General features: G+C 45.2%; 1 protein-coding gene across 1 annotated transcript in view; it reads right to left on the reverse strand.

Moving 5' to 3' along the window:
• The window catches only part of ABCA13 (ATP binding cassette subfamily A member 13), a 379838-nt gene that overhangs the window by 109640 nt on the left and 251350 nt on the right, over positions 1–18848 (reverse strand). The window contains exon 48 of the mRNA XM_064575492.1: positions 17446–17554. Coding sequence (XP_064431562.1) covers positions 17446–17554 — 109 coding nt within the window. The remainder of the gene's footprint in view (positions 1–17445; positions 17555–18848) is intronic.

Consider the following 18848-nt stretch of genomic DNA (forward strand, 5'->3'; position numbering starts at 1 on the left):
GAGAAATAAGTGACACCATGAGGCATTCCAACGTCAGAATCATTGGAATCCCGGAGGGAGTGGAGAGAGAGAGAGGCCTAGAAGATGTATTTGAGCAAATTGTAGCTGAGAACTTCCCTAATCTGGGGAATGAAACAAACATTTGAGTCCTAGAGGCAGAGAGGACCCTTCCTAAGACCAGGAAAACAGGCCAACACCCCGGCATGTAATAGTAAAACTTGCAAATCTTAGAACCAAGGAAACCATCTTAAGGGCAGTTAGGGGGAAGAGATTCCTTACGTACAGAGGGAGGAACATCAGAATAATGTCAGACCTATCCACAGAGACCTGGCAAGCCAGAAAGGCCTGGCAAGACATATTCAGGGTACTAAATGAGAAGAACATGCAGCCAAGAATACTTTATCTGGCAAGGCTTTCATTTAGAATGGATGGAAAGATGCAGAATTTCCATGACCAGCAGAAACTAAAAGAATATGTGATCACTAAGACGGCCCTGCAAGAAATATTAAGGGGGGTTCTATAAAAGGAGAAAGACCCCAAGAGTGATATACAACAGAAATTTACAGGACAATCTATAAAAACAACATCTTCACAGGCAACATGATGACAATTAATTCATATCTTTCAATAATCACTCTTAACATGAATGGCCTAAATGCTCCCATAAAACAGCACAAGGATAAAAAGACAGGACCCATCCATATGCTGCCTACAAGAGACTCATTTTGAACCTAAAGATACATCCAGACTGAAAGTGAAGGAAGAGATCCATCTTCCATGCCAGCAGACCTCAAAAGAAAGCCGGGGTAGCAATTCTTATATCAGACACTGTATCATTCTTAAAGGGTCTATCCGACAAGAAGATCTAACAATTGTAAATATCTATGCCCCCAACATGGGAGCAGCCATCTACATAAGCCAACTGTTAACCAAAATAAAGAGTCATATTGATAACAATACATTAATTGTAGGAGACCTCAATACTCCACTCTCAGCAATGGACAGATCATCTAAGCAGAAAATCAACAAGGAAACAAGAGCTTTGAATGATACATTGGACCAGATGGACCTCATAGATATTTAAAGAACATTCCACCCTAAAACAACAGAATACTCATTCTTCTTGAGCGCACATGGAACTTTCTCCAGAATAGACCACATACTGGGTCACAAATCAGGTCTCAACTGACACCAAAAGATTGAGATTATTCCCTGCATATTCTCAGACCACAATGCTTTAAAACTGGAACTCAATCGCAAGAAAAATTTGGCAGAAATTCAAACACTTGGAAGCTAAAGACCACTCTGCTCAAGAATGCTTGGGTCAACCAAGAAATCAAAGAAGAACTTAAACAATTCATGGAAATCAATGAGCACGAAAACACATCGGTCCAAAACCTATGGGATACTGCAAAGGCGGTCCTAAAGGGGAAATACATAGCCATCCAAGCCTCACTCAGAAAAATAGAAAAATCCCGAATTCACCAACTAACTCTATACCTTAAAGAACTAGAGACAAAGCAACAAATGATGCCTAAGCCATGCATTAGAAGAGAAATAATTAAAATTAAAGCAGAGATCAATGAATTAGAAACCAGAAAAACAGATCAGATCAACGAAACTAGAAGTTTGTTCTTTGAAAGAATTAATAAGATCGATAAACCACTGGCCAGACTTATCCAAAAGAAAAGAGAAAGGACCCAAATTGATAAAATTATGAATGAGAGGGGAGAGATCATGACTAACACCAGGGAAATAGAAACAATTATTAGAAATTATTATCAACAACTATATGCCAATAAACTGAGCAATCTGGATGAAATGGAGGCCTTCCTGGAAACCTATAAGCTGCCAAGACTGAAACAGGAAGAAATTGACAACCTGAATAGGCCAATAGCCAGTAACAAGATTGAAGCAGTGATCAAAAACATCCCAAAACAGTCCAGGGCCTGATGGATTCCCTGGGGAATTTTACCAAACATTCAAAGAAGAAATAAGAAGTTGTTTCAAAAAGTAGAAACAGAAGGAAAACTTCCAAACCCAATCTATGAGGCCAGCATTACCTTAATCCCCAAACCAGGCAAAGACCCCATCAAAAAGGCGAATTTCAGACCAATATCCCTGATGAATATGGATTCCAAAATCCTCAACAAAATCCTAGCTAATAGGATCCAACAATACATTAAAAGGATCATCCACCACGACCAAGTGGGATTTATCCCCGGGATGCAAGGGTGGTTCAACATTCGCAAATCAATCCATGTGACAGAACACATTAATAAGAGGAGGGAGAAGAACCATATGGTCCTCTCAATTGATGCAAAAAAAGCATTTGGCAAAATACATCCTTTCCTGATTAAATCTCTTCAGAGTATAGGGATAGAGGGAACATTCCTCAAGTTCATAAAATCCATCTATGAAAAACCCACAGCGAATATCATCCTCAATGGGGAAAAGCTGAGAGCCTTTCCCTTAAGATCAGGAACATGTCAAGGATGCCCACTCTCGCCACTATTGTTCAACATAGCACTAGAAGTCCTAGCAACAGCAATCAGACAAGAAAAAGAAATAAAAGGTATTCAAATTGGCAAAGAAGAAGTCAAACTCTCTCTTTTTGCAGACGACATGATACTTTATGTGGAAAACCCAAAAGACTTCACCCCCAAATTACTAGAACTCATCCAGCAATTCAGTAATGTGGCAGGATACAAAATCAATGCACAGAAATCAGTTGCTTTCTTATACACTAACAACGCAACTGTAGAAAGAGAAATTAGAGAAACGATTCCATTTACAATAGCACAAAAACCATAAGATACCTCGGAATAAACCTAACCAAAGAGGTGAAGGCTCTATACTCTAGGAACTACAGAACACTCATGAAAGAAATTGAAGAAGACACAAAAAGATGGAAAAATATTCCATGCTCATGGATCGGAAGAATAAACATTGTTAAAATGTCTATGCTACCCAGAGCAATCTATACCTTCAATGCCATCCCGATCAAAATTCCAATTTTTCAAAGTGCTGTAACAAACAATCCTAAAATTTGTATGGAATCAGAAAAGACCCCGAATCACCAAGGAGATGTTGAAAAAGAAAAACAAAGCTGGGGGCATCACATTGCCCAATTTCGAGCTATGTTACAAATCAGTGATCACCAGGACAGAATGGTACTGGCACAAAAACAGACATACAGACCAATGGAACAGAATAGAGGACCCAGATATGGACCCTCAACTCTATGGTCAAATAATCTTTGACAAAGCAGGAAAAAACATGCAATGGAAAAAAGACAGTCTCTTCAATAAATGGTGCTGGGAAAATTGGACAGCCACATGCAGAAGAATGAAACTCGACCATTCTCTAACACCATTCACAAAGATAAACTCATAGTGGATAAAAGACTTCAATGTGAGACAGGAATCCATCAAAATCCTAGAGGAGAACATAGGCAAGTAATCTCTTTGACATCGCCCACAGCAACTTCTTTCAAGATACATCTCCAAAAGCTAGTGAAACAAAAGCAAAAATGAACTTTTGGGACTTCATCAAGATAAAAAGCTTCTGCACAGCAAAGGAAACAGTCAACAAAACAAAGAGGCAACCCACAGAATGGGAGAAGATATTTGCAAATGACACTACAGAGAAAGGGCTGGTATCCAAGATCTATAAAGAACTTCTCAAACTCAACACCCAAAAAACAAATAATCAAGTCAAAAAGTGGGCAGAAGATATGAAAAGACACTTCTCTGAAGAAGACATACAAATGGCTAAAAGACACATGAAAAAATGTTCATCATCATTAGCCATCAGGGAAATCCAGATCAAAACCACATTGAGATACCACCTTACACCAGTTGGAATGGCAAAAATGGACAGGGAAAGAAACAACAAATGTTGGAGAGGTTGTGGGAAAGGGGAACCCTCTTACACTGTTGGTGGGAATGCAAGTTGGTACAGCCACTTTGGAAAACAGTGTGGAGGTGCCTCAAAAATTTAAAAATAGAGCTGCCCTATGACCCAGCAATTGCACTACTGGGTATTTACCCCAAAGACACAGATGTAGTGTAAAGAAGGGCCATATGCACCCCAATGTTCATAGCAGCAACGTCCGCAATAGCCAAACTGTGGAAAGAGCCGAGATGCCCTTCGACAGATGAATGGATAAAGAAGATGTGGTCCATATATACAATGGAGTATTACTCAGCCATCAGAAAGGATGAATACCCAACTTTTGCATCAATATGGATGGGACTGGAGGAGATTATGCTAAGTGAAATAAGTCAAGCAGAGAAAGTCAATTATCATATGGTTTCACTTATTTGTGGAACATAAGGAATAGCATGGAGGACACTAGGAGAAGGAAGGGAAAAATGAGGGGGGACGGAACTGGAAGGAGAGATGAACCATGAGAGACTATGAACTCTGAGAAACAAACAGGGTTTTAGAGGGGAGGGGGGAAAGGGGGATTGGTTATCCCAGTGAAGGGTATTAAGGAGGGCACGTACTGCATGGAGCACTGGGTGTTATACGAAAACAATAGATCGTGGATCACCACATCAAAAACTAATGATGTATTGTATGGTGACTAACATAACATAATAAAAAATAAAAAATTTAAAAAAAGATGTACAGCAAAGTCCAAACTCTCACATTATCCAATGGCCCCACTTTTGCCCCCTGGAAAAACAGGATTGCTACCATGGTCTCTCATCTTTAACTGTGAGTGTGCTTCACCTCTTCCTATACAGATGTTCCCCAGTTTACAATGGTACAAAAGTGATACACATTCAGTAGGAGCCGTACTTGGAATTTTGAATGGGATCTCTTCCCGGGCTGGCGACACGAGGTACATCCTCTCTGGGATGCTGGGTGGCTCCCCAGCAGGTGCACGGTTCCAAGGGTCAACAGCCGATGCCCTGACAACCCTCTGCTCCCACACAGCTGCTCTGTTCCTCACCTTCAGTACAGCATTCAGTCAGTTACAGGAGAGAGTCAAAATTTTACTATAAAATAGGCCTTGTGTTCAAGGATTTTGCCCAACGTAGGCTCATGAAGTGTTTTGAGCATACTGAAGGCGGGCCAGGCTAAGCTCTGATGTTCAGGAGGCTGGGTGTGTTCAGTGCATTTTTGATTTACAATATTTCCAACTTAAGATGGGTTTATTGGAACAAAACCCCATCATACGTTGACGAAGATTTGCACTTCTTTGTCCAGCCCCCTCCCTACTCGCGGCTGCTCAGTGATGATGTCCATTTCTGAACACCTTCCCGCGGAAGCCCAAAGAGCCGTAAAGGGAAGGGAAAGGCGGTCCTTGGGTCCTGAGCCCTTACACATTCCTGAGTAGAGACCAGGGGCCGGCATCCCAACGTAGATGAAGATCCACCTGTGGTCACGTGCTGTCCATGGTGCGGGACGTCAGGCGTTTGTAAATTCTTACAGAGCAACTGCGTCACATCAGTGCGAGCTCACCCATCTACAGAAGCCAAATCTCAAGTGCAGATACCAAGAAAGCCACGGCTCCAGCCATTTCCCCACCAGCATGCCACGCACCTCCCTTCCGCATGCATACACGTCTCATTTTCCAGGGAACGTATCTGTACGGTGGGAGGGAGACGAGGGGGCTGCAGGTCAAATGTCCCTGCCCTGCTCCTTCTGCAGCAAAAAGCTGCAAACATTTTTGTAGAGAGTGCAATTACAGAATGTTCAATGACCGTGATCGGTTTCTTATTTTGATCAGGTTGCATAAACACCTTTTCTTGCTTTCGACCATGGGGTCCTTGCTGAAAGATTAAGAACAGCACTCTGCTGTTGGCTTTCTGTCTCCTCGCTCCTCTGCGATGATTTATTGCCCTTCCCTTTCCCGTGGGTCCTGGATTTGTGCTATCCTCCCCTGGCTGTAACCTAGCAAGCGGGACTACATCTGGCCCTCCTCCCACAGGTGACGTGAGTGACGGCTCCTGTGGTCCCCCATGTGCCAGACCCCTGTTCCGGACACTTCCGTGAGACGTTTTCTCACTCGGTAATCGGATGACGACGCCCGACGCCAGCACGATGTGCGTGAATATCTTCGTAAATCAGCTTGCAGCATTCGGGAACTGGGGAAAACGGAGCCCCGTGAAGAGTTCCAACTTGGACACACCCGTGTCTTCCAGAGCCGAAACGGGAGCACAGAGCTGTGGCAAATGTCCTGAGCAGGTGACATGGGCAGGACACGGGCAGGACCCACGCATCCAGGGTCCCAGGCCCGTGCGTGTCTTCAAGTCAGCTCCCAGCACTAGGTGAGGAGAACCCTCCCTCTGCACAGCGCACAGCGCTGCCAGAAACACGCCAACACAGACAGAGAATCTGACCAGGGCGGCAGGGGGAGGAGCAGATACATGGCACATAACAGGCCCCAGGAGAGGAGCACGCACGTCAGCCTTCCTGCCCTATCTTTCTGTCCTTCTGCTCCTGAAACATAATAAGCCTCTGGGCTCTGCCCACCCTGGGTCTGAGAAGGACATAGGTGCTGAACCCCACCAAATACAGCGGCCGCCCCTCGCTTCCCGGGGCCTCTGCGCATCCACAACTCCGAGGGGCCACGGCTGTTCCTCCAGCACAGACTTCCAAGAGTCCCCTGATTTACATATTCTACACACGGTAAATATGGAAATATAATCTTTGGAAGAAGCGCGTGTGCTCTGAGGCTGTCTCCCGGGCCCGGCAGGGAGTCCTAATGGCCCTGGAAGGCAGCCCTCCAGCTCAGGGCTCAAGGCAACGGAAGGGTCCTGGGCCCCTGTTTAAAAGGCCACCATCACGCTAAATTGTCACGGCTGTACCCATGTCCGCCGTGAAAGTGAGAAATGCTCTTCGAAAAGTAAGAGACGGAGACAGACAGGGCCATACAGCACAGTGCTTAAGAAGGAAGCCATCCGATAAGCAGGAAAACCCTTGAACCTGCTTTCAGAGACTCGAGCCCCGCTGGGCACTTACACCGGCTTTGGCAAGACGGCGGCGCATCGCCGTCAGACCTGCATCAACAACATTCTGATTTTGTTCTGATCTGATAGAAATCTGGGCTCCAGAGGACAATGACGTCTCATCGGGGTTTTGTAGGGATTTGGCGTCTCCTTTCAACGGTGCCCACCCCCTGCCCCACCATGCGGCACCTGCAGATGGGCATGGACAGGCAGCCCCCTCCCCTCGCCCCTGCAGAGCTTCTGGTCCCCAGTGGGACTCAGTCCACTCACAGGAAGACACAAAGGAGGCCGCAGGTGGGGAGGGAGCCCTGGGGAAGGAGCCGGGGCCGATGACACACACACACGGGGCCAAGTGCAGTGCGGGTGGGCAGCCCCTTGACCTTGAAGCAGGTAGAGGGCGGGCAGGTGCTCACCAGGAAGCCCCTGGGGCGGGCAGCTGTTACGTTTACCCATGCTGCCTGAGCTGCTAATTTTCACACTGCAATTTGCTATCACTACATTCCCTAAAAGAGACTCTGCAGGAGGAAACATACTGCAAAACCAAAGTAACATCTCTCTACACGGCTACTGAGATTTTGTTTGTATTTTGCAAAAAGTCGGGGAGGCTGACACGGAGGGTAAGTAAGGCTCATGTGTGCCTATTTTCTCAACAATGAAGGAGCACTAAGAGAAGGCACAGAGAAGACGGCCCTCTTCCTCCCCGTGAGCCCCGAGTTTCCCTAGACTCCCGAAGAGAGAGGAGGGACGCGACCCATCTCACAGATCGGCATCCTGCCAACGTGCCTGTCCTGGGACAGCGCTCAGCTTAGAGACGGGATGGCTGCAGGGGGTGCTGGGAAGGGGAACCCCGGGAAGGAAACCGAGGCACAGGGAAGGTCTATCCACTTATCTAAGGCCATACACAGCAGAGTGAGACCGACAACCCTGATTTTCTGGATCCCAGTTTAACCTTTTTTGGTCAAACTAGAAAAATCATTTATAGCCTTTGACGTCCTCCTTATAAAAACCACATTATTTCACTGGACAATCTCCGTAATTGGGCTGTTATTCCCATTGTATTGTGTGTGCTCAGAACTGCATTTAGGTGACAATGGTGTCGTGATGGAATCGGGGGCTGACGATGTTAGCAAGGGGTCCAGGCCCTTCAAGGGAGACGCTGCGGTTTCAGCCCACAAGGAAAGGAAGGGACTCTCTAGCACCAACGTCAAAAGGTTTCAGAAATGATATTTCGACATGTAAATTCTGCAGACGCTTGAATGATTGGTCTTTGATTACTCTTCTCGCTTATATTCTGGCTTTTCCAAAAGAATTGGCCCACAGCAATGTATAAATGTGCAACATTAAGCTCTCTCTCACTTACTATTCTCATCATGGTTTCCAGACTCTGTATATCTGTCATTTGTAAAAATGCACATCTGTGCTTTTGTCTGTTACCCATTATGATAGAAGATCCTTGTCTCCAACTCAACAGTCACTCTTGCGTCCGTTCCTCTTATAAAATGTACATCTCTGCAAGTATCAATGCCCAGATGTCTGTAGGCATCTATACCAAAAGAACAGAATTACCTTAGCATCAGTATATGTGCAAAGTATGTTTTCTTCTCATTAATTCACTGTGAGCCGTTGGTGAGATACGAAGGACAAAAATGTGCATTCAGCCCGACAGAATATTAAAAGAAATGTATGAACTTTCCAGGAGGTATTTCGATGGCTTTCTTTCTTTCTCTCTTTTTTTTTTAAATTTTTTGCATTTTTTTTAAAGATTTATTTATTCATTCTGAGAGAGAGAGAGAGCATGTGTGCACTCAGGCAGGCAGAAGGGACAGAGGGAGGAGAGAGAATCTCAAGCAGACTCTGTGCTGAGCACAGAGCCCTACATGGGGCTCGATCCCATGACCCTGAGACCACGACGTGAGCTGAAACCAAGAGTCAGATGCTCAACTGACTGCTCCACCCAGACGCCCTTCTGTCATCCTCCTCTTAATCTCTCCTGGAAGAAAGACTGTTTTCCCTCAATATTAAAGTTATTACTCTTATTGAATAATGTCAATTGTAAAAAGTTTTAAAAGAAAGAGTAAAATTAAAATAAGTCCTAATCTAATTCAAAACCAACCGGAGGTGATCATTGTTTGCACTTTGATGTCAATTATTTCAAAAGGTCCACAGTCTTCTCGACATATGCACGTTATTATTGAATTATGTCTCACATTCTTTATCTTCTACTCCACCAATCATTCTTGACATTCAGTTAATGTTTCCATCACACACGTGCAAACAATTGCATCTATGTGCTTCCCTAGGACCAATGTTCACCAAGTTCTTTTATTCATTCTGTGGATTCAGTGTTTTTGTGATCTTATTTTTGATCACCCTCTCAAGTGATGTCCTTGGGCATTCTTTTTTATTAGGATATATCTATAGCAGGTTTCTGAGGCACATGCAACATAAGTCCATCTCTATGGCTTGGTTACTTGATGGCAACATCTTCATTAGATACCAAATTTGGGGGAATTATTTTTCTTTTTCTTTCCATATTCCATAGGCAGTTTTGAGGTTGTGATTAAAAAGTCAGAGACCAGATTCTGGAGTAGCCTCAATCCTGCCAGATCCTCTCCCTTACCATGCAGACATCATAAAGCAGCAAGCACACAAAGGCTGACAGGTGGAGAGAAGGCAGAGGCCGCCTGGGGACCTCGGGATGTGAGGAAGAGCACGGCAGGTGGCAGTGAACTTCCGGGTGTCCTTCACGCCTCTCGTATATCCCAGATGAGGCACAGCAGAAGCCTGCAAGATGGGAACTGCCAAGAGCAGAGGACTGTGAGGGTCATACATTTATACCTCAAACTACCACCAAGGAAACTAGATGAAGGGATATACTGAAAACGTCGAAAATAAACCAAAATGGAACCCTGAAAAGCTGTTCAAGTCGCTCACAGGAAAGCAAGAAAAGAACCAGAGGAAACAAAATAATGACGTAACAGACTTAAGCTCACTGGTACGTGAAGTTTGTTGATTATAAATAGACCAAACGAAAGGCAGAGATCAATGCAGTGTATGCACCAACTGTCGGAGCCTCAAAATACAGGAACCGAAAACTGATACAGCTGAGAGGAGAAACGGATAAATCCACAATTATACTGGGGCATTTCAATACCCGCCCCTTCAGCAGACGATGGAACAGTCGGACAGAAAATCAGCGAAGAAAGAGATGCACTGAACCCCACAACCGGCCAACAGAACCTGACATATACAGAGCGGTCCTACCAACGGCAGCTGAAGACACATTTTTAATCACCCGTGGAGACTGCACCAATGCAGACCACACGTGGACCACAAAACAAACCTCCGTCAAACTTAAAATGATGAAAATACGCAGAATGCATTCTCTGACCACAGTGAATCAAACTAGAAATCACTAAGTTAGAAAGACAACAGGCAAATCTCAAAAACCTAGAATTTACACAACATGCTTCAAAATAACTCCTGGGTCAAAGACGAGATCTCAAGGCAAATTTTCCAGAGTCAGAAGCTGGTCTTATCTGTATTACTTTCAAAGTATTCGGTTCTTGCTACTTACAGCTTTGTAAAAAATATGTATATATTTTTTTTCTTTATCCTTGAACTTTTGAAATTTCAGCAGGATTGTTCATCGATGATTGCTAGTTCCATAACTCCCAGTCTCCCAGTTCAGGAATTTTGCCTGAATCACGGCAAACTCTTGTATTGGTCCAGACTTTTATGTTTGGGTCTTGCTGCTACTTTTCTTTATTACCTTAATCACTATTCGTCTGCTTTCCTTCTCCACCTAATTCCTCTGCCTCTTCTCCTAGTCAGTTTTTATATCACCTTTTTCCTCTGTGTTCTTAGGGGATATTTTGTGCTTGTCCTTTAAATCAAAAATTCTGAGTGGGGGAGAGAGCTGTGCAATCAATAACCTGATTCTCTGTATCCAGTGAAAATGTGTATTACCATCTGTGTCTTAGCCAGCTCCTTTTTTACTGAAATATATCTGACATAGAACATTGTGTAAATTTAAGGTATACAACGAGTGGATTAGCTACATTTATATACTGTGATATGACTGCCATGTAGCTTCCGCTTATCACAAAAATAAAGCCATAAGCTTCCGCTTATCCCACTCTGAACCTTAGCCTGGCCTTTCCTTCTGATCTGTCTTCTGTTTCCCAGAGTTCACACATTTCCTTGTACTTATGTGGGAGTGAACTCACAAGACGTTTCCTGGGATAAGACCTTCTGGGTGTGTGCTGGGCTCCCCCGCTCTGAGGTGCAGGGCAGTTCCTGGACCACGCGGGGTGCGATGGTTGATGCATCTGTTTGTGCTGTTCTTCCTCGATCCTTCTCAGTGCTCAGAGTCCTCCTTCCCAGACTGTCACCCCCGTGCTCTCAAGTATCTCCAGACCCCTAGCAGAGGCTGAAGGTCACTGATGACAGCCAGTTCCTGATCCCCGCTAGCTGTTCCTTCAGAAGCTCTACTAAACAGATCTGACGGGATCCCCTGTTCTCTCGTCTGAACTGGGGATTTATCTTATTTCATCACTAGTCATGCGGGGAAAACCATCATCTGTCACTCCTTGCTCCCAGGCACATTTCATCCCCACCCCAGCTTCAGGCACATCATCATCCCAGCAAGCAACCTGTGCTGACCGACGTCCTTCCTCCCTGAGGCCCCTCTTACCCCGGTGAGTTGTAGCTTAAAGAGGATCCAGAAGGAAAGTACCGATGAGGAGGAAGGTGGGGTGGGAAGGAAGAGAAGAGGTTTTTCTGGCTCTAGATGCAGAGCTGCCCTACCCTGCCCCACAGCAGGGGTCCTGGGTTCCTGGTAAGGGTAGCAGTGGTAAGGGAGGCAGGTGGTCCTAGCACATGAGGGCAGGGGAGAAAGCAAGGGCGAGACTCTATACCCTGATTCCCACATACCCTTTGTTTCCCTGCCTCGGGTTTGACAATGTCCATCAGCCATGAAGTTCCCCAGTTTGGACCAGGGCTTCTCAAACCTGGCTGGACGTGAGAATCACTTGGGCCATTCAAAACCTCCTAACAGGGGCAACTGGGTGACTCAGTGGGTTAAGCGTCTGACTCTTGATTTCAGCTCAGGTCACGATCTCAGGGTTGTGGGATCGAGCCCCGCATCAGGCTCTGCCCTCAGCGGGGAGTCTGCTTGAGATTTTTTCTCTCCGTCTCCCTCTGCCCCTATCCCCCCGCCTCTCTCTCAAATAAACAAATAAATCTTAAGAAAAAAAAGTCTATTCAGGTCCCCTGCTCATTTTTTATTCAGGTTATTTTTCTGATACTGAGTTATAGGAGTTCCCTATATATTTTGGATATTAACTTTATATGTGTTTGATTTGCAAATATCTTCTCCCATTACATAGGTTATCTTTTCATTTCCTTGATTGTTCCCTTGAATTAAGCTAGACCCAGAAGAACAAATACCACAGGATCCCACTTACCCAGGAAATCTAAGAGAGCCACCGTCACAGAAGCAGAGAGTAGAATGGTGGGTACCACGGGTCGGTGGGGAGGAAGAAATGGAGAGAGGTTGGTCAAAGGGTATGAAGTTTCAGCTATACAAGTAATGAGTCTTAGAGATCTAACGTACAGCATATAACCTAGAGTTTAAAGTACTGGACTGTATACTTAAAAATTTGCTGAAGGGTAGATCTTAGGTTGCTTTCTTATCACAAAAGTAAATAAAGACAAGGTAGGTAGGTAAGCAGGTAGGTAGACAGACAGACAGACAGATTTCGATAGGGCAGGAGGAAATATCTGGAAGCAAAGGACATGCTTACGGTAATGACTATGGTGGTGGCGTCACAGGTTATCCTAACCTCCAAACTCATCACGGTGTGCACATTAAGCATCTGCAGCTTTTTGTATGCCCATCACTCAAACCTCCATAAAGTGGCTTAAAGAAAGAAAGCACAACTTTGAGCAGAAAAAGGTAAAGAAGGATGAGAGAGACCATGTTGACAGAGGCAATGCGGGTGCACAGGATGACAGGTGAAGGGGGCTGGCACACAGAGCGGACAGACGCAGGGCAGGAAATGAGGTTGGAATGCTAGGGAACATCTGAGACGGGGATCTAGGGGCAGTGTCGGGGAGACAGCCAAGGGCCCGTGGGGCAGAGCGACGCTGCCTGGGGAGGGGGTTGGACAGAAGCTGAGGGGCTGCCGGGCCAGACCGGGGAGGACCCTGTAGGTCACAGGTGAGGGTTTGTTTTTTCTTATTAGTGATACAGGAAGCCGGAGGGATGTGTGATCTGAAGGACACATTCCAGGGGTGACTGTGGACACTTGCGGAGACCTAAGACGGGCTAGGGGGCAAGGGGAGCACAGGGGCTCCCCCAAGACGCCGGTTCTGGCACCCGGGCAAGACCAGGTGGTGCCCTGGACCAGGTAAGTGTTGGTGCACGTTGGTGAAAATATGCACATTCAGCATTTCAAGTGCAGAAGGGACAAGGTTTGCCAATAACCATGGGATGTGCACGGAAAGGCACAGCTCAGATTTGGGGTTTGGCCTCTCCTGACCCATCTCCCCTGGAATCCTGAAAAGTATCACGTGGCCCGCAATGCAAGTACCTCAACTGCCGACGGAGAATACAGGAAGGAATAAAGCCTCAGACAGGGCCTCCGCACCGTGTTCCTCTCCTCCGCGGACGAGCTCCCACAGCCACACCTGCGTCCCCCAGGCCGCGGGGAGCACTTGTCCACTCCCTGTCCCATCACCCAGGTGTGCTCTGGCCACCTGCATGGTCACGGAGCAGAACACCTGTGCAGCAGGAAGGAATCTACCTGGGAGAATTCACCATGCAAACCACATCTATTCGTGGTAAGCCAGCGCCGGCCTTCCCTGGGACTTTAGAAAATGACTCCATTGGAATGGACTCTACTATAAACCTTCTTTATGTTGGGTTCTGTGCTTACGACGAGGGGCTCTGAGGAGCTGCCAACCCGCTGGGACACAGCAAGGTGGCCCACCCTGGGCTCTGGAGACTCCTATCGGGGGGCTGGGGCTGGGTCCAGGAAGTTCCTTCATCTCTGAGGCAGGGATGTCCGCGTCATGAAGACCCTGTCATGGGACCGCAGTGATGAGAGCAGGATGTGCTCTGTGTGGTATGGGATCGTACGTTCAGCTAGTGTTTCCAGGACGCCCCTCGGAGCCCGGTTCTGGGGGGCTGCTGGGGCCCAATGGGGAGCAGGGCACAGGCTCTGCTCTCAGGGGTCCATCCACACTCTACATCAGGTAGCTTTTCTTTCATTACACCAACGAAGCAGCTAGTTCTAGCTCTGCCCATTCCCCGATGCACAGGAAGCCTCCAGGGCTAGAAAAGAATGCTCCTGTTCAGAGCCCTCATCAAACCTCTGATACCGATGCACAGACCATCTCCCGGGGGGCGGGGCTGGGATCTGTATGTCCCCTATTTCCCCGCACAAACCTCCCTTTGCCATGACAACCGCCTAAACAAGGCAAATGAGAAATGAAATTCTGACAAAAACAAATAAAATACCACTAAAGTTTCCAATCACTGAGAAGAGATGTATTTTTCAAGTCAGTGCGACTTTTCAACCAACGAAGAGTCCACCCCTTGCAAGAGACGTTTCTGAGATGAACGTCCTCCGGGGCATCCGATCACCAGGAAGCCGAGCACCCGGGACACATGTGACTGACACCCACATCGGGCCAGCGTCGTTCCCATGATCCCAGACAGTGACCCGCAACACAGGGGCTCGACCAAATACAAGACTCAAGATTGTGGCTCATGGCTGGAACCCAGTTTAAGGCTTATGTGTTTAACTCAAGGTCTTACGAGTTAAGGTACTTTTAGTAGTGACACCTTTCTGTTCCTTGGGAAGGGAAATTTTAGTTGCTGTGATCATGGATTTCATCTCCTGGGACAGAGGCTTCCGCCCCTGCCTGATTCCTCCTCTTGCCTCCAATCTGTCTAGACAGCAGGAGCTCTAAGGAGCCGGGCGCCCCTTAGAACCCTCATGACAGCATCTGACCTCCACTGTACACAAAATCTCTACCCCTTTATAGTTTCGCCCCCACACACTTGGTGACTGATGTCACACATTATCCTGTTCCCAGTAACACAGATTTATAGTATTTGATGCTTTTACCTTTATAGCTTGTACAAGAGTAAAAAGTGAAGTTACAAACCAAAATATTCCCTTTCACTCTATCATCCTCCCCAAACCTCCGATCATTCCTTGTTTGCATACACGCATGTGCACACACACACAGAGTTTCTCTTCTCACTCGTTTTCAGCAAGCTTCCATAGAGCAGAGAATAGCTGTTCAGTCTCCTAAATCCCACAAAATAACCTCTCTCAGCGTCTTTCCATCCACTCGGATTTCCATCCCTACAACTCCACTGGACCAGCTCTCTGGAGGCGACCAACCTAAGCCCTGCATTCTCCCACTTCCTAAGGATCCAGGCAGAACCGCTCACTGATGGCCTTGACCGCCATCTTTATTAAGGGTAAGGTTGAAAGGTTTTGTTCACGCTCCTACTGAACTTGTTCTTCTCATTTTCTGAATCCTACAGCACATTTTCATCTGACGTGTGACTCAAACCAGGCATCTCTACACCTGTACGCATCATTTTACCCATTCTCTGGACACATGTTTCTCCTGACTTAGTTCTCATAATCTCATCAGTACTGACCAGGATCGTCATCTGTTCTTAAGAGCTCAGATTTCTAATCTATATCCTTTAAACTCTCTCTCTACATTTCTTTACTTGTCAGGTTCTTTAAATTCTCTCCTTTCCCCATAAGTAACACCCCAAACTTTTCTCCCATCTGTCTGAACGTTGTAATTTCATTTTTTTTCCCTCCAGAGTCATGCTAGTCTTGGATGGGTTACCTCCCAACTGTGAGCAACACACTTCCAATAGGTCACTTGATTGCAACCAGCCCTCTACCCTTTAACACATGGCTTCCAGATTATTTGTCTAATACATCACTTTGATCATGGCATCCTCGTTCTCAAATATAAAGGCTGTCTATTAAGGAAAGTGCATAGTCCTCACTCTGTTAGATGAGGTCAAGCAGAATTTGGCCTCAGACAACCACGGCTGTCTCTCTACACTCACCTTTACGACAAGGTCAAACTGGACTCCCACCATTGACCTTGAAAGGACACTGTGTTTCTCTTGCACTGTTAATACCTACAGTAGCTTTCGATCAAACTTTTGCCCATCCTCCAAGATCCATTGTTTGTGAACATGGCTCCAGGAAGCAGTTCTACTCATGCCCATCAGAACTGACCTCTCAGTTTGCTGGAGTAGTAAAGCAAAGGCTCTGTTGTCAGCTAGACCTAGAGCCCCATCATTGCCCCACTACTTAACCTGCTCAGAGCCACAGCCTGTAGGTGATTTCTCTTAACCTTGGTTTTCTAATCAGTGAAGTAGGTTATTAACTGGCCGCCTTACAAAACCGCTATGAAAATGAAATGACATGGGTGTTAAATATCTACTAGAGACCCTCATACATTCCAGACACTTAATAAATACGGCTCTGCTGTCCGTCATCTGAGGGATCTCTGCGGTTTTTCTACTTTTCTTAGGCATGCATATTTTCACTTCTGTATATTACCTACTATTGTTCCAACATAACTAAAGTGTCACAAAATAATTAAACCTTGTTTCATTAAAAACTTGGTGCATAAAGGAAAACAAATATGGAAGTAAAAGATAAGGCTGGAGTAAAGTGAGAACATATGGGGATAATCACTCTGCGTTTACTCCCATGTGGACTGACGCCTCAACGAGTCTATCTTGTGAATAAATTATAATGGATATGGCCTGTCAGTGCTTATACAATTGATTTCTTTCTTACCTTTTTAAGAAACTGAAAGAATTTGATAAATTACATTTATCCCACCCAAGGGAAGCAAATAACATCCACTTAAATCAATTAATTTCACTCTGGATTCCAGAAATGAATTTGTGTCAATTTTTCAAAGTCTTTTTCAAATAAATACCAAATAACGTCATTATTTCAAAATACGAAAGCACAGGGGTAAGTCCTCAACCAGCTTAGATAACAGATGAGTTGAGGGCCCAGCACAGAACAACAGATTATGATGTTCACCTTCCCTACATCATGGGTGATCTCTACTGTCTACAAGAGTATTCCATATAATAATGTTCTAAAAAAGAGAAATTATTCTTGGTTCTGTAAGATATTAAAGTCACGAAGAGGAAACTCTCAGTCATCTTTAATCCCCTTCACTGTGCAGATTTGGTCATAACTGCAAGAAGCTAAGAACAGTTAATGGCCCCAAACAGAGGCAAATAGGGCCCTACCACTTCGCATGTATTTATATACAAACAGACTGCCCTATAAAAACCTTCTCACCATGCTTCACGTTCATAGGCTTGATCTTTTCTGCTCCTTTCACCTTTAAGAACATTGTCTTTTGAGAGCAACGAATGATGATGCATGAAAAACATTACCATATTTTCTCCAGTCCTGGTCAGGGGGTAAGTGTCTCCACAGTATAAGGTTGTTCAGATGATTTAAGTATGAAGGTAGGGAATGAAAGCCCTTCTGATTGTACCACACCTAAAAAAGAAAGATAACATAATGACTCTCATGAAATTAGTTCCTAATCCTTCGTTGGCTATTCCTGGGCACAAAGGACACGTGTCCGTTAGGTTCCACAGCACCTGAACGTCGGACCCGGCGCCGTGTCCCCGCATGGCTGGCAGAGGGCAGTGAATTTCAGTCCGCTAATTTTATATTTATCCCAAGCATATAATTTCCAGCTAAAAATAGATGAATTTTCCCCAGAACAAATGCGAATGTTGCTCTATAATTATATTCTCACAGCGAAAAAGTAACCTAAACCCATCATTTTTTTTTTCTTTCTCAGTTGGTAAGCTAATAAAATTTGACCTGCAAATTAAAAGCGGAGAAAATGACCAGAAAAAAAATGATTACTTTCAAATTAATAACGGAATGCAGAACATTATTTCTCAAAATACATTGGACTGAACATTTGCTGAGCGTGGAGAATAAAGTAGCACGCTTGTCAGACAGGCAGAAGATGGAAGAGAGGACAGGAGACAGACAATGTTATTAAAGCCGAGATAATAAGGAGCAGGAAAAAGTACTAATTGAACCTCAGTATCTATATTTCAAGGTATCAATATTTTAATGAACTTTTTTTTTTTCAAAATACACTCAGTTCGGAAAGCTGGTGAGGTGTCTTCGAGAAATCTAATGACTCAACCGGCAACTTGTGGTCTTAATTCCATCCACGGGACAGCTCGTTTCTTTAGACGGTGCTGTCTTTTGTGACAGACAACCATTCTCTGCAGAAGCAGAGCTGTTCCCACAAAGTTGGCGCTCGGAGGAACCAATCCAGGTCCTCACAGTTTGCAAAGTTAGGACCACACCTCAAGTCCCTTGCTTGCAACTGCGTTTCTTTGCCGCATCATCCCACTAGGATCGTCTTCCAACCAGGGTCCTGGGAGGCAGCTGTTGTGCCCATGGGAACAGCTAAGTAATAAACTATTGCTCACGTAGTTTCAAAAAGACAACTCGTCTACCAGACAAGGTTCCCCGAGTCTTTCTCGGGTAGCTCACTTCCTTCAGCAATTCAGAAAACAGACCCCTTATCTCTTCCATACCAGCTACCACTACTCACCCTTCAAATAGTTTCTTCAAATAGTTTAAGGTCATAGAGAAATTTTTTTGCCAATCATTTTTTTTTTTTTAACTCCAAAGAGGAAGGAATCACGCCTGGGTGCTGTTAGCCACAGGACCCAGGACATCCTGGGGTCTTCTAGGGTGCGTCTGAGCAGATCTAAGGATTGCCTAACAAATTATTTTTATATTTCTTATTTTTTTGTTT

The sequence above is a fragment of the Mirounga angustirostris genome, unplaced genomic scaffold (assembly GCF_029215605.1).
Source record: "Mirounga angustirostris isolate CCGP_5_RB_7025 unplaced genomic scaffold, mMirAng1.0.hap1 SCAF_12, whole genome shotgun sequence".
NCBI classification, from domain to species: domain Eukaryota; kingdom Metazoa; phylum Chordata; class Mammalia; order Carnivora; family Phocidae; genus Mirounga; species Mirounga angustirostris.